Consider the following 12,638-nt stretch of genomic DNA (forward strand, 5'->3'; position numbering starts at 1 on the left):
AGGTTGGCAACCCCATTAAAATAATGCACAGTCCTTTCCGCCATTAACAGTTCAAACAGTGATGCCATCTGTTGTAATCTGTTTTTAAAGTTCACAATGTTACATGTTAAACTTATTGTATTGTTTTTATGTGCTCTTATTTGTAAGCCGTCCTTCAGGAGAATTGGCGGGCTATAAATGCAACAAACAAACAAACAAACAAACAAACAAATATGCGAAGAGATCTAAAACGTGTTCCAGAGGCCCGTTACTAGTCTTCTCGTGAATTCCTCCCATGATCCAGTTCACAGTTTACCTTTCACCGCCCAACACAAACTATCAGGCATTATTTAGAAGAGATCTGAAAGAAGTATATGTGCAGCACAACATCCGGCAGTATTTTCAGCTAGGAATCCGGGCCAGTGATGGCAGCCCACATTGTTGGCCTTTACTGATGCCAGAATTGGCACTTCTACATACAAGATGGTACACAGAGCTATTACAATAACTGTGACTGTGGCAACTTTTTCAAATGCCCATGATCATGTTAATTGTAGCAGCCGTATGCATATCACTCTACACAGAAACACTGTGTAGTTTCCGTATGCATATCACCCTACACAGAGTAGGGTGTAGCAGCTGTGTAGCAGCAGTATGCATATCACCCTATACAGAGTACATACACAGGGCCCTTGCGTGAACAATGCCGAGCTGAAAACAGGGTCAAGCTGGTGTACTCCTAAGGTACACAAAGCGTAAAACTTCACTTCGAGTCTTGCTGTTCCCTGCATTCAACTTAAGACTTCCCAGCTCTTTTTAATGTTGTACAAGAGCATGGACCCAAAAATGGTAGAGGTACATACAGAATATTCTCAAGAACTGAACAAAATGAGATAACTCATCCCCACATGGTGTTCAGAAGCTAACCCATGAAAATTAAGTTGATGGCCACAGTTGTTTTGCAGAAAGAGAACAGTTGGATTTTGTACCCCATTTTTCCTTACTGAGAAGAGTCTCAAAGTCACTTACTATCACAGCTCAAGCACCAAAGTGTACATTTGTGAGGAACACTCTGATATGACGGGTTTTTGCAACAAAAGGTTCACAGCCATAACTGTCTTGAGACCAAGTTCTACAAAATTATTCCTAGAATCTACAAGCATACTTTACAAAAGAGGGCAGTTCTTATAACCGTAGCAGCACAGAAAATTCTAACCTTGTAAAAATACAATATGGAACTCTAACAACGACGACGAAAAAGATGGGATAATAGTGTTGGCATTTTAATTCTTCCCAGAAAGAAACCCCAGATGGTGCCCCCAGGACACCTGTGGCCCTTTGCTCAAAGGTATTCAGAACATAAAGTCAGAGGAGGGCAATTTAATGAAGTTTAAATGAACCCAGACATTGCTCGTTTGAAATACAAATAGAAACATTGTCAGGAACCACGTGGGAAAACTTAGCAGGAAACCAGTCTCCTTGGTATTTGCTTGGGTTTCATTTTAAAAGACTGCACCACCTCATATTGGATAGTATTTTCTTTAATAAACCTCTGGCTCCACTCTGCACACCCACATCCCCGCTCCTCAACTGGGCTCACATGGAAGGTCCAAAGCTATCAACATGTACACAGCAAACCTCTTTATTCCTGCTGCATCAACAGCACAGGTTTAGGGGTGACCTGCCAGTTCCCCAGTTCTTGGGAATAGCACTGCAGAAGGTACATTGCTATTTATCGTCAACACTGTAGTCAATGGGAGAGAAACATCTATAATTCAGTCAGAAAGCTCACTAAACATTAGGTACATCATGAGAAATTGAACTTCCCCACATCTAGAAGACAAAGGCTCATTCCGCACATGCAGAATAACGCACTTTCAAACTGCTTTCAGTGCTCTTTGAAGCTGTGCAGAATGGCAAAATCCACTTGTAAACAGTTGTGAAAGTGGTTTGAAAATGCATTATTTTGCGTGTGCGGAAGGGGCCTAAGAAGAGTTAGGATTTATACCCAGCTTTTCTCAGCCATAAGGAGTCTCAAAGCGGCTTACAAATGCCTTCCCTTCCCCTCCCCACAACAGACACTTTGTGAGGCAGGTGGAGTGAGAGAGACCTGAGAAAACAGTGACTACTCCAAGGTCACCCAGCAGGTTTCATGAGTGGGGAAACAAACCCAGTTCTCCAGATCAGAGCCTGCCACTCACATGGAGGAGTAGAGACTCAAACCTGGTTCTCCAGATTACAGTCCACCACTCTTAGCTGGCTAATTTTTTCATGAGTGTATCTAATATGCATGTACAGCAATGACGAGCCATTACTCACTCCCATCAAAGGTGAATATTATTTCACTGTATCATAGCATGGTATCACAGAGAACTGGCGAACAGCAAACTTGCTTAAGCAGCAAGTATTTTAAAAAGTATTTTGGGGTATGAACTTTCACCTCTCAATAGTATACACTGTTTTGTAGCATCTTTCTCCTTTCAAAAACAGTTTGCCAAAATAGTATAGCCTCTTTTTTCCTTTGAAAGCCAACTACAGCAGCGCTGGCAAGCTGCCAAAGAAGTATACTGTGGTGATTTGTCTTTATTGCTTTGCTGCGAGTAAGCTTAAAGGTTTATAACCATTATCACCATTCCAGAACATCAACCACTCGTGAACTCTGGTTCAGTCACAGCTCAGTTTGCATTCCCCAAAAGAATCAGCCTTTCAAGGTATACTTAGTCTCCACATTTGTGCTTGGCACAAGGGGAAAGAGTTTTTCCAGACCAAAACATTTATTCAGAGGGGTTTATTTTGGATTGTTCAAAAACAAGACTGGCTCCTCACTGTGCAATTCCAGATTTGCAACAACCCACACAACTGTTCTGCAATTCTCCATTAGGTTACTCTAACACAACTAATGGTCCTCTATGCTTCACCTCTTTTGTAAAAAGTTATTGTTTACCATATACTGTGATCTGGCAGTGATCTGTAAAGCTCAACATTCAAGAATTCATGCTTCAGATGGTATATCTATATTTAATTCTGAATCTGGCTCAAGAATGAGGATCAAAAAATCTATATAATCCGATCAAGTACAGAACAGAGATATTCCGACAAATCTGGGAAAAAACCCAGGTTTGCAAAAAAAAATCTTATATATTACAAAAAGAATTACGTAAGATGTTTTAAAATGCCAAGATGTTGCAAAATTACCTCATGAGATCTCTTCAGCCATTTTGGATTGCCTAATTGCAAACTACATCATAATGTTATTTGTGGTTGCCTAACAGCCTCATCCAAGGGGCTGGGTGCCCAGCTGCGACGCCGCAGCTGCACGGGCTCGCTTGCCACTCCCATGCAAGCTTCCCAATAGCATGAGGAGGCTTGAAACTTGAAAAAGCCTTCTCACTGCCCAGTGAGCTTAATGGACTTATGCCACTTTTTTGGCGATGTAAGTCCTTGACCTAAACCCAGGCTGCCGGCACAACGGAAGCAATGACCAGGAGGAAACTGACTAGTGTTGATTCCCCTAGCCATGCCCCCAGACCACCCCTGCTAAACCAGTAGTGGCTGCAGGAGCGCAGGAATGCTGGCGCCACATCCCACTGCTAGGGAGGGTTGCGGCAGACACATGCTGGCCAATTCACCCCTTCCCCTTTGGATGGGGTTGTGAATAACCCAAAAATGGGTCCTGCAGTTTATTTTAGATGCTTCAGGTCAGTGGGAAGGCAATGAGGAGTAGGCATGAAGGAAGGACCGGAAGGAAGACTGAGGAGGAAGGAAGAAAAATGAAGATGAATGTAGGGATTAGAGAAAGACTAGGAAGCAGGGGAGAAGCTGAAACAGGGAAGGAAGCATAAGCATAAGCATTTATTGTCATTGTGCACGCACAACGAAATTTACAGCAGCATTCCTCGATGCACACAATTTCAGACTCATACCACATCCTCACTTTCCCCTTCTTCCTCCCCTTCATCAACACGAAGCCGCGGAGTTTAGCATAGCCACAGCTCTAGAGTAGAAGCTGTCTCTAAGCCTCTTTGTCCTAGTTTTGATAGATCTGTATCGTCTGCCGGATGGTAACAGTTCAAAAAGAGAGTGTGCTGGATGAGACGGGTCTCTCAGAATATTTTGGGCTTTCTTTAGGCTTCGGGAATAGCAGAATAGCAGATGAGAAAGAAACTGTGAAAGATAGGGGAGAGGGAAAGAAGGAAGCCAGAAAGGGGAGAAGCAAAAGGGGACTTGCAAACATTTCGACTTGTACAAGTAAGAAAAAATCAAAGGAAGAAAACAGGAAGGTTTGGGATTGTTGCATTTTGTTAAAGGACAAGAGTTTCAGGAGAAACTGTGGAGAAAAATAAGAGTATTATATACTTTCCCGCATTGAAATTAAGTGAGCAGCATTATTAGGAGCGGGGTGTATAATACGTGAAGCTAAGCATGACATCGATTGCCAGGAATGTTTCACAATTTCCTCCAAGACACAAACAAAAACTTTGTCTAATATGAAAATACAGCTCTGCAGGGAAATGCATTCGAGGAAGAGGTTTACCTACCTAAACACTAATGCATGAGGAACTACACACATTGTTCTAATAAAATATAAACACTGTTCTCTATTAACTTTTTATTGGAGGATTTACAAATAATAACAATTGCATTTACAGCAGGTTCCACATCCAAATTATCATGGGTTGGAGTCTGTATGTCAAGTCTTCATTCAAGGGAGGCAAAATTAGTGGAGGAGAATTAGTGGATCTTGCACCCACGTGACCAGGCTAAACAACTAAGAAAGTTCTCTTCTTTGATTCTTGGGTTACTTGACAACGCTCTTTGAGGGAAGGTTTTTTTTAAAAAAGTTTGTGATTTAGAACAGAGGTTCTGTTGGAACACAGGGAGCAAGACCTTAAAATTCCACAGTATGAACCTGACGTAGTTCAGCCCACAATGTACTACAGACTATGGTGTTAAAGACCAAGAAAAAGCAGTATCTCATTGCCCCTGGAAGAGCTCCAACTTAATCAGTACTATCACAAGCAACTTCACTCACCATTTTCACTTGGAAACACTGCTTGACAGTCACTATCAAGATGGTGAGAAGAGATTTTTGAACTAGAATGACCATAATTCCTTGTTTCTACCCACAGGAAATTGGAAGTTACTTAGGGGATTAGACAACTGGTAGACTTCCATTGATACAGGCGAAATCATGCTATGTTTTCTCTAAATACTTTTTGTTTCTTTTCCCTTTGAGCACAGCTCTCATTAAATCCCAAACTAGATCTTGATGCTTAAATACATCATCCCCCCCCCCTACAGAATAAGAAGTAGGCATGGGTCAGAAAGTAGTAATAAATACCATAAATCATACCAGCCGACTCTAATTAGTATTACAAATCACGAGCAATGAATGAGTTTGATTGAAAAAATGGAAGGTTGTCCAGCACAGTTTTTGCACAGTGATTCTTATTCTGCCAAAACAAAACTGAAGTCCAGTGGCACCTTAGAGACTAACAACATTTATTGCTGTATGAGCTTTCACTAAAAAGAGTTCTCTTCTCCAGCTGCAATGGAGTCTGTATCTGAACGCTTGTGCTAGGATACATGTTGTTGATCTTTAACATGCCACTGTGCTACAACAGATTAAGACAGCCACCCTTATCTTGCCTCAGTTCTTATCTCTCTGTTTCAAACCATGGCTCTCTAGGATTCATGACAGAATACTCCTGTGTTCTCTCTTATTCTGAGCTAACATCATAATTCAGACTTCAAGAGTAGGTTCAGTTTCCTGAAATTGAGGGTTATTACATTGACTCCTACTGCTGCAACCTGGCCTTTGCTCATTTACAATTTGGCAAGGGCCACTTGCATTCCAGCCAGCTGCAAACAATCTTCCAGCATCCCAGAAATCAACAGATTTGCATGCTTATTTTTACCCACGTAACTTAGCTGCAAAGGTTGGAAAAAGTAACAGATCAAATCAGGCGACTACAGCTTAATTCCAAGTTGCCAGGCAACCGTACAGCCCCTGCTAGAGAACTCGCAGCCACCAACAACTTTGGGAGACGTGCTGCCGATCCTTCACAAAAGACCATAAAGTGCCAAACGAGATCATGTTCACAATGCTCTTCAAACCGTGAGAATGATGTGCTATATACCTAATTATGCTTAATTAACACTCCTGGCAATCAATCTTCAGCCTCCTGCATGATTAAAGCTTCGCCAAGTTGGAGGCAGCACCATAGCTATGGCAACTCGGTTCTTGCTGAGTTTGAGCGGGGAGTATTATGGTAAAAAATCTCTGGCAGCAATTAATTTGTGCTTAGGCTAACTCACAAGCAGATGGCTGCACTTTAAGGTCCAGTGAAGAATGTATACATGGTACTGTCAGCAGAATGAATAGAGAGACTGTGTCCTGCCGCAGCTAGACTTCAATCATGCTATACTTTTTATTGGTGGAGAGTGCTATCAAGTCACAACTGACATATGGTGCACCCCGCCCCCATAAGGATTCTAAGGCAAGGAATGTTCGGAGGTGGTTTGCCATTGCCTTCCTCCATGTGAGCTGAAAAGAGTTCTGAGAGAACTGTGATTGGCCCAAGGTTACCCAGCGGGCTTCGTGTGGAGCAGTGAGGAAGCAAACCTGGTTCTCCAGAATACAGTCCACCGCTCTTAACCACTATACCACACTGGCTCTCACCTTTTCTAAGGGCCAATTTAAATGACCAAAAAAGTTGTGCAAGTTTTTGGGTTCATAAGAACTCTTCATCAGACTAAATGTATAATGAAGGAAGGGGGGAAAGCATATTTTCCAGAGGAAACTCTTAAGACCCTGGGTGTTGTTATTAGCCTTTATATTACATGGTTTTTGTTTCTTGTTCTAGGTTTTGTGGGAGGCAATACGGTTGTTCACAACTTTTTTTTCTATTTCACAGATACCTACCTAATTTCAGCTAAGAGATGGCTTTGTCAACAGGATGGGAATAGCCTGGGGGGAAAATGCTGACAGGCAGTACTAACAATCCAGTTTGATATACCTTGTGGACAACTGTAAATTCATCTCAACCATAGTTAAAATACAGACCACAAGACATTTTTACCTACTCACAGCCTGCAAAAATGACTATACTTCTCACAAAGATTTCTGTGACATCTGGACCTTGATGCATTCTGAGCTCCACACCCCACACCCCTGCTACTTCTTCCCAGAACATAAGTGCTATAATCTAGCCCTCCAGCAAAAAAGCTAGAGTTTTGAGCTTGTCAGCAACTAATACCAAAGGCTGGCAAGACAGGGTCTCAAGATATTGAAAAATCTGCTCTTCCCCCCCACCCTTCAATTCTGTCACATCTAGTCTGAGGAAAACACCTGAGGAGATCAAAAGCTTGCACAATGCTTTGTGCGATCTTGGTCAGCCCTACTAAAAAGTTACTATGTGGATTTTGTTTCTTGTTCTTGATTTCACAAGGGCCAACACAGCTCTTTACAACATTTTGACTGGGCAGGCCTGTGTCAAAATCTATAACGGGCTGCAATTAGCCATTTCAGGAGTCATCATACACACAGAGAGTCAAGAGGATGAAGCTGACACACAAATCAGCAGACCTTCTTCCGCACAGTAAGGTTCAGTAACTGAAATCAAGGTCTGAACTATACAATCACACACTCACACACACACCCATAGCAGACAGTACTTCAACACAAGTGATAAGATGTTATTGTACTCAGAGTTTCTCTGGCCCTTTCCTCCGCTTACGCTTAAACTGCGCTACTCTCACTCAAGAGTAGCGCCCGAAGGGTCCAGCTCTCCCCTCCTTCAGGGGGGTGGCGAGAGCGCGATAGCCGCCCCGATGGCCTTTCGCCTCTCATCAGCCCTCAGCGCGGCGTAATTTCACCTAGAAGCCTTTTCAAATGAAGCACTTTGGTGACCCGCACAGAGCGCCCAGGGTCGTGCATTAGAGGGAAGCTAGGATGCAGAATTGCGCGCACTGGGAATTGCGCAAAGCAATCCTCCGACAAGGGTAAGTGGGGAAAGGGCCTCTATCCCACAAAGAGCAATAAATGAAGTGGTTTGGGGTCAGCAAACCGAGATCATAGCAAGTCACAGATTTGGGATTTCTTGTTGCTATGGCAGAGAGAAGAGGAGGCGACATAGAGCTGCTGCTTCCAAAAGCTTCCATTAAACTCTCAGCTCAGACAGCTCACAACCGATCTGAGCAACTGTAATCAAAAAGATAATCATGTCACATATTATTGAGTGTATTCCGACATCACAGCAAACAGAGGTTTGCCCAGCCCGGATTGGAACAAATGCTATTTTTTGCTCCTTCCCTTCCTTTGTCTTGCAAGGAGTGAGAGAAGGTTTCTAGGGCCCCTTCCGCACATGCAGAATAATGCACTTTCAATCCACTTTCAATGCACTTTGCAGCTAGATTTTACCGTGCAGAATAGCAAAATCCACTTTCAAACAATTTTGAAAGTGGATTGAAAGTGCATTATTTTGCATGTGCAGAAGGGGCTCGAGGTCTGGAAAGCCTAGACCCAAACTCAAATTAGTCATGATGAGAAAATTAGCCACCTAAGATGGCCTTCCCCCACTCCACTCAACAGAGGATTTGAACTCTCAGTTTCATCCAATCTACAATCCCAGTTTGTGGTGTCGGAAGGGTTAGCTACGGTATTCGCATCCAAAGTTTCCTTCTTGAACACTGAAACTATTGCCTTAAGAGATACAGGTCAGAGATATGCTAGGATCAACTCCTTTATGAAAATTCTGACTTCACTCATTCTTATACAGGGATCATTAAGGCCGCCTTCGTCATTTAGAAAAATGCAAAAAAAATTAGTTTGGTGTTGTTGCTTTTTAATCTACTAGGAAAAGCAATTAGATTTGTCTTGGCTTCACATTCCAAACTTAAAAGCGAAAATGGAAACCGCTGAATGGGAAATAATGCAAAACAAAATGGAATTTTTCAAAGCCTTTTACTATGAAAAGTGCTTTCTATGTGACCTTAAAGACATCTGGCTCTGGCCCAAATTGTATGTCACATGGGAGATATTGCAACAGTTTTCCTTTTTTTATTTTTTAAATGAAAAGCAGCCATGGAAAGTTGCCAGAAAGCCTGCAGAGCCGCTGCTATCTCCTGCCTGGGAACTAATTAACCAACAGATTAATTTTGTATGAGAAATGTTAATCCACACCAGCCAATTGTCTATGCAAATATAAATTCCTGCCTATCTTTTGTACTAGTGGAGCTAAACCTTTTAGGGAAGCAGACTTTGGCTGCTGTTCCCCCAAGGCCTCCTGTTCAAGGCAAGTTACTCTTCCTGCATACTTCACATTTCAAATACAGAAGAGAGGCACAAGAAGGAGAAAGGGTATGAGCAGTCTCAGGGCCAACCCACACTTTGCTGGTACACTGCAAAAGTGTCTTGAGGAACTGCAATGTCTTCTGTGAACCCAAGACACACTTACAGGGGTTCTCTGGGACTTTCCTCTTCAAATTTCACCACTGGGTCCATTGGAGCACCTTGCTGTTTGTTATTAGCAAGTCCTGTTGTTAGAACTGCACTTCTATAGCAGTCATCAGATTTTTTTTTTACTTCACTATCTATATATATAAAAATGTAACCATGTGTTTGTTCTTCACACTCTAATGCTGAAACGGCTGGACTGATTGCTCCCAAATTTTGATACGACATGGCTTCCTATTTTGCGACCTTCACCGGGCTCGCAGGTCACACCAAAGCCCGGTAAAACACATGTTTCCCCAAACTTGCGGCGGACCAATGAGGGGCCGCCATACCGGGGGAGGGGTTTGGCTTGCCCGCGATCACCGCAGAGTGCACGCTCATGCCACGCAAACCCGCCTGCTGCTGGAAGTGCCTGCAACACACAAGGACAGGAAGGAGGAGCGCTCCAAGCCACGCCGTGGGAACAAGCCGGTACGCCTCTCCCCTTCCTCCTCCCTTCCGTACGTGGAAATACAGTGAAGCCCGCATTTGGAAGAAGCGTGGCAGATCCGCTGGTGGTCATAGTGATCCTGCCTCGGTGATTTGTATAGAAATTCCATGTGCACCACAAAACTAACCTCACAGATGCGAATCCAAAGCCTATACACTCAGTACCCTAACTGAGGGGAAGGTTTATAATTCAAAACAAACCCAGATTCCAAAAAGGCTGTATGTGCCCCCTCAGTAGGGAAAAAAGGTTTGATATACTTGTCTTGGACAGAATGCCCTGGGGAGACAAGCAGTGAACATCTGTAAATGGTTTATTTGCACGAGTACAAAGGGGCTGTTTAAAGTTTTCTTCCTTCCAATGTACTGCTGAATCTAAGTATTATTTATATTAACAGATACCTTTCTTTCCAAAAACTTGGACTGGAGGATCAGTGAGGCTCAGAACATTTGAGGAATCAAGTAAAAGCCGCCTGCTTCTCTAACAGCGTTCTCACGAGTGAACAGGCACCTAAGACCAGAGAGGATGCTCCGCGCATGTGAAGGTAGTGATGCGCCGATCTGACCTCCAAGTTAACCTCTGGCTGAACTAGTACCACTCAAAAGGCTTGCCCTACATCACTAGAGAACAGCAAATGATTTGACAAAGTATACTGTAGCAGTACTTCTGTCAACAGACTCTTCGTGGGCCCTCTGTAAAATACTAATTAAATATTAAATATTATCAATTCAGTTCTGAATCTGGTAAAATAAGAAGAATCCACCAAGAAACGTGAGACGCCTTTTAGTGACAACTTCTTCCTACTCGTCAGCCCACGCTTACACAAATAAAAGAAGCAGGTGTCAGGAAGATTTCTGGAAAACTTACTTGAGTGCTGTTTTGTAGTGATAAATGGCTTCGCTGTTGCGACCTTGGTCTTTCAAAAAATTGGCATAGTTATAGTGCACCTTGGCATTGTGGGGCAGAGTTTGCACACCAGACCTAGGGATGAGAAACCACACGAGAAAAACAACATAAATTCATGAGTTTGCAGCTCATCAGCTCACCCCAACCACCACCAAGTAACAGCAAAGCACGATGGAAAACAAGCACTCAAAAACAACCCTGGAGAATCCCTTAACGCACAACAAGACATACTGTCCTAATCCCAGCCTCCCCAATCCTGCCGTGTACTATGGATACGGTAAACAAATAAAACTACATTATACCAGGTCAGGCCATTAATCTACCTAGCTCAGCACTGTTTATTCTGAATCGAATCGTTCAAGTTCCAGACAGAGAAAGGCCTTTACTAACTTCGGCTGCCTGGGATCTTTTCAGTGAAGAATGCAGAGACAGAATTTAGGTTGTTTGTTGTGCAAATGTTGTGCTCTCCTATTGCTCTACTTTTATGAGGGGGATTTTTTTTGTAGAATTTCTCAGGTGGAAACACAATCCCGGGCTGGTGGCATCCTCTGACATTCATTACATATGCCTCCTTTATCCTGGGAGCCCAGCAGTGACACGGGTGGTCGAACTATGTGGTCACAGAGCAGGGAACAGCCTATGCAGCTGACTTGGTTTCCAGCAGTCATGGAGCTACAAGGGGGCAGGGGGTGCGCCGTGAACCAGGCACACGCCTGGGGGCCACCGAAAATTGCCCCCAGGCCCCTCCCCCTTTCCCCACCCCCGCACGACGCCCCCCCTTACCACACTTACTTTAGTTCCTTTCCTTTTTCTTGAACTTTTTCAGGCTGCAAAAGGCCTGTTCGTAGTAAAAATGGCCTGAGGAACTACAGTTTCCAGGAGACCTTGGGGCTCACAAGGTCTCCTGGGAAGTATAGTTCCCATCAGGCTGTTTTTACTGTGAACAGGCCTTTTGCAACCTGCTTCAAGGTCCTGAAAAAAGAAAAGGAACATAAAATGAAAAGATGTCAGAAAAGGAGAAGGGAAATACCACGGGCAGGGGGGGGTGTGGAGAAAATATAGGAGAATATGCACCTAGAGGCAGTTTGAATTACAGCTACACCTCTGGTTTCCAGCAGCTTCAGTCAGAACCTAGCAGGAAGTCTTGGCTCTAATGCCAAGCCGCGTAGATGGGGATGGAACAAGAGGGTGTCTGGGGTAGCAAAGAACTGCTGGTTCTGCTTGAAGAAGGCAAGGAGTCAGGACCATGGGAGAGAGAACAGCAGCGTGAAAATCCTACATAATCAGGGAGGATGCTCAGAAGGCAACAAAATCCTTGCGTTCTCAAAGGAAGAATGAAATGTCTTCCACATGGGAACAGGTACGTTTAGTTTCTCTGCTGTGGCTGTGGCTGTTGACACAGAGTGACAGTAATGGGGCTTCTGTATGGCAGGTTTCCCCACACTTTCTCACTCCTCCAGAAGAAGCCATTCTGCCTCCAACCACATCAGCAGGGCTTCTTTTAAAAATCAGCAATTGAATCGCATTTCATTACAACAATATACTAACATTATACCCGACAGCTTTCTTTTAAAAACTCAAGAACTAGAAAAACGTTAAAAATTGAAATCTGAGGATTCAGTGATCCTGACATACACATTGTTAGAGCTGTCAGTGAAAATGGCTCAGCTAATTCTTGCCTCATCCTTTCCCCTGCAAACCCCTCCTTCTGGTGACATCTGAAAAAGTAACAGTGGATGTTGAAGGACCTGTACAAAACAAAAACAGGCAGCTGCAGTGAGCTGATCAAAACTGCCCCAGAAGTGCTTC

The 12,638-nt window shown here is 43.5% G+C and overlaps 1 protein-coding gene across 3 annotated transcripts in view; it reads right to left on the minus strand.

The window, feature by feature from the left end:
• TMTC1 (transmembrane O-mannosyltransferase targeting cadherins 1) overlaps nucleotides 1–12,638 on the minus strand; it is a 174,689-nt gene that overhangs the window by 45,029 nt on the left and 117,022 nt on the right. For all 3 annotated transcript variants that reach the window (XM_048501224.1, XM_048501223.1, XM_048501222.1), the window contains one exon: nucleotides 10,791–10,904. In XM_048501224.1, coding sequence (XP_048357181.1) covers nucleotides 10,791–10,904 — 114 coding nt within the window. The remainder of the gene's footprint in view (nucleotides 1–10,790; nucleotides 10,905–12,638) is intronic.

Source organism: Sphaerodactylus townsendi, linkage group LG06 (assembly GCF_021028975.2).
Source record: "Sphaerodactylus townsendi isolate TG3544 linkage group LG06, MPM_Stown_v2.3, whole genome shotgun sequence".
Lineage (NCBI taxonomy): Eukaryota > Metazoa > Chordata > Lepidosauria > Squamata > Sphaerodactylidae > Sphaerodactylus > Sphaerodactylus townsendi.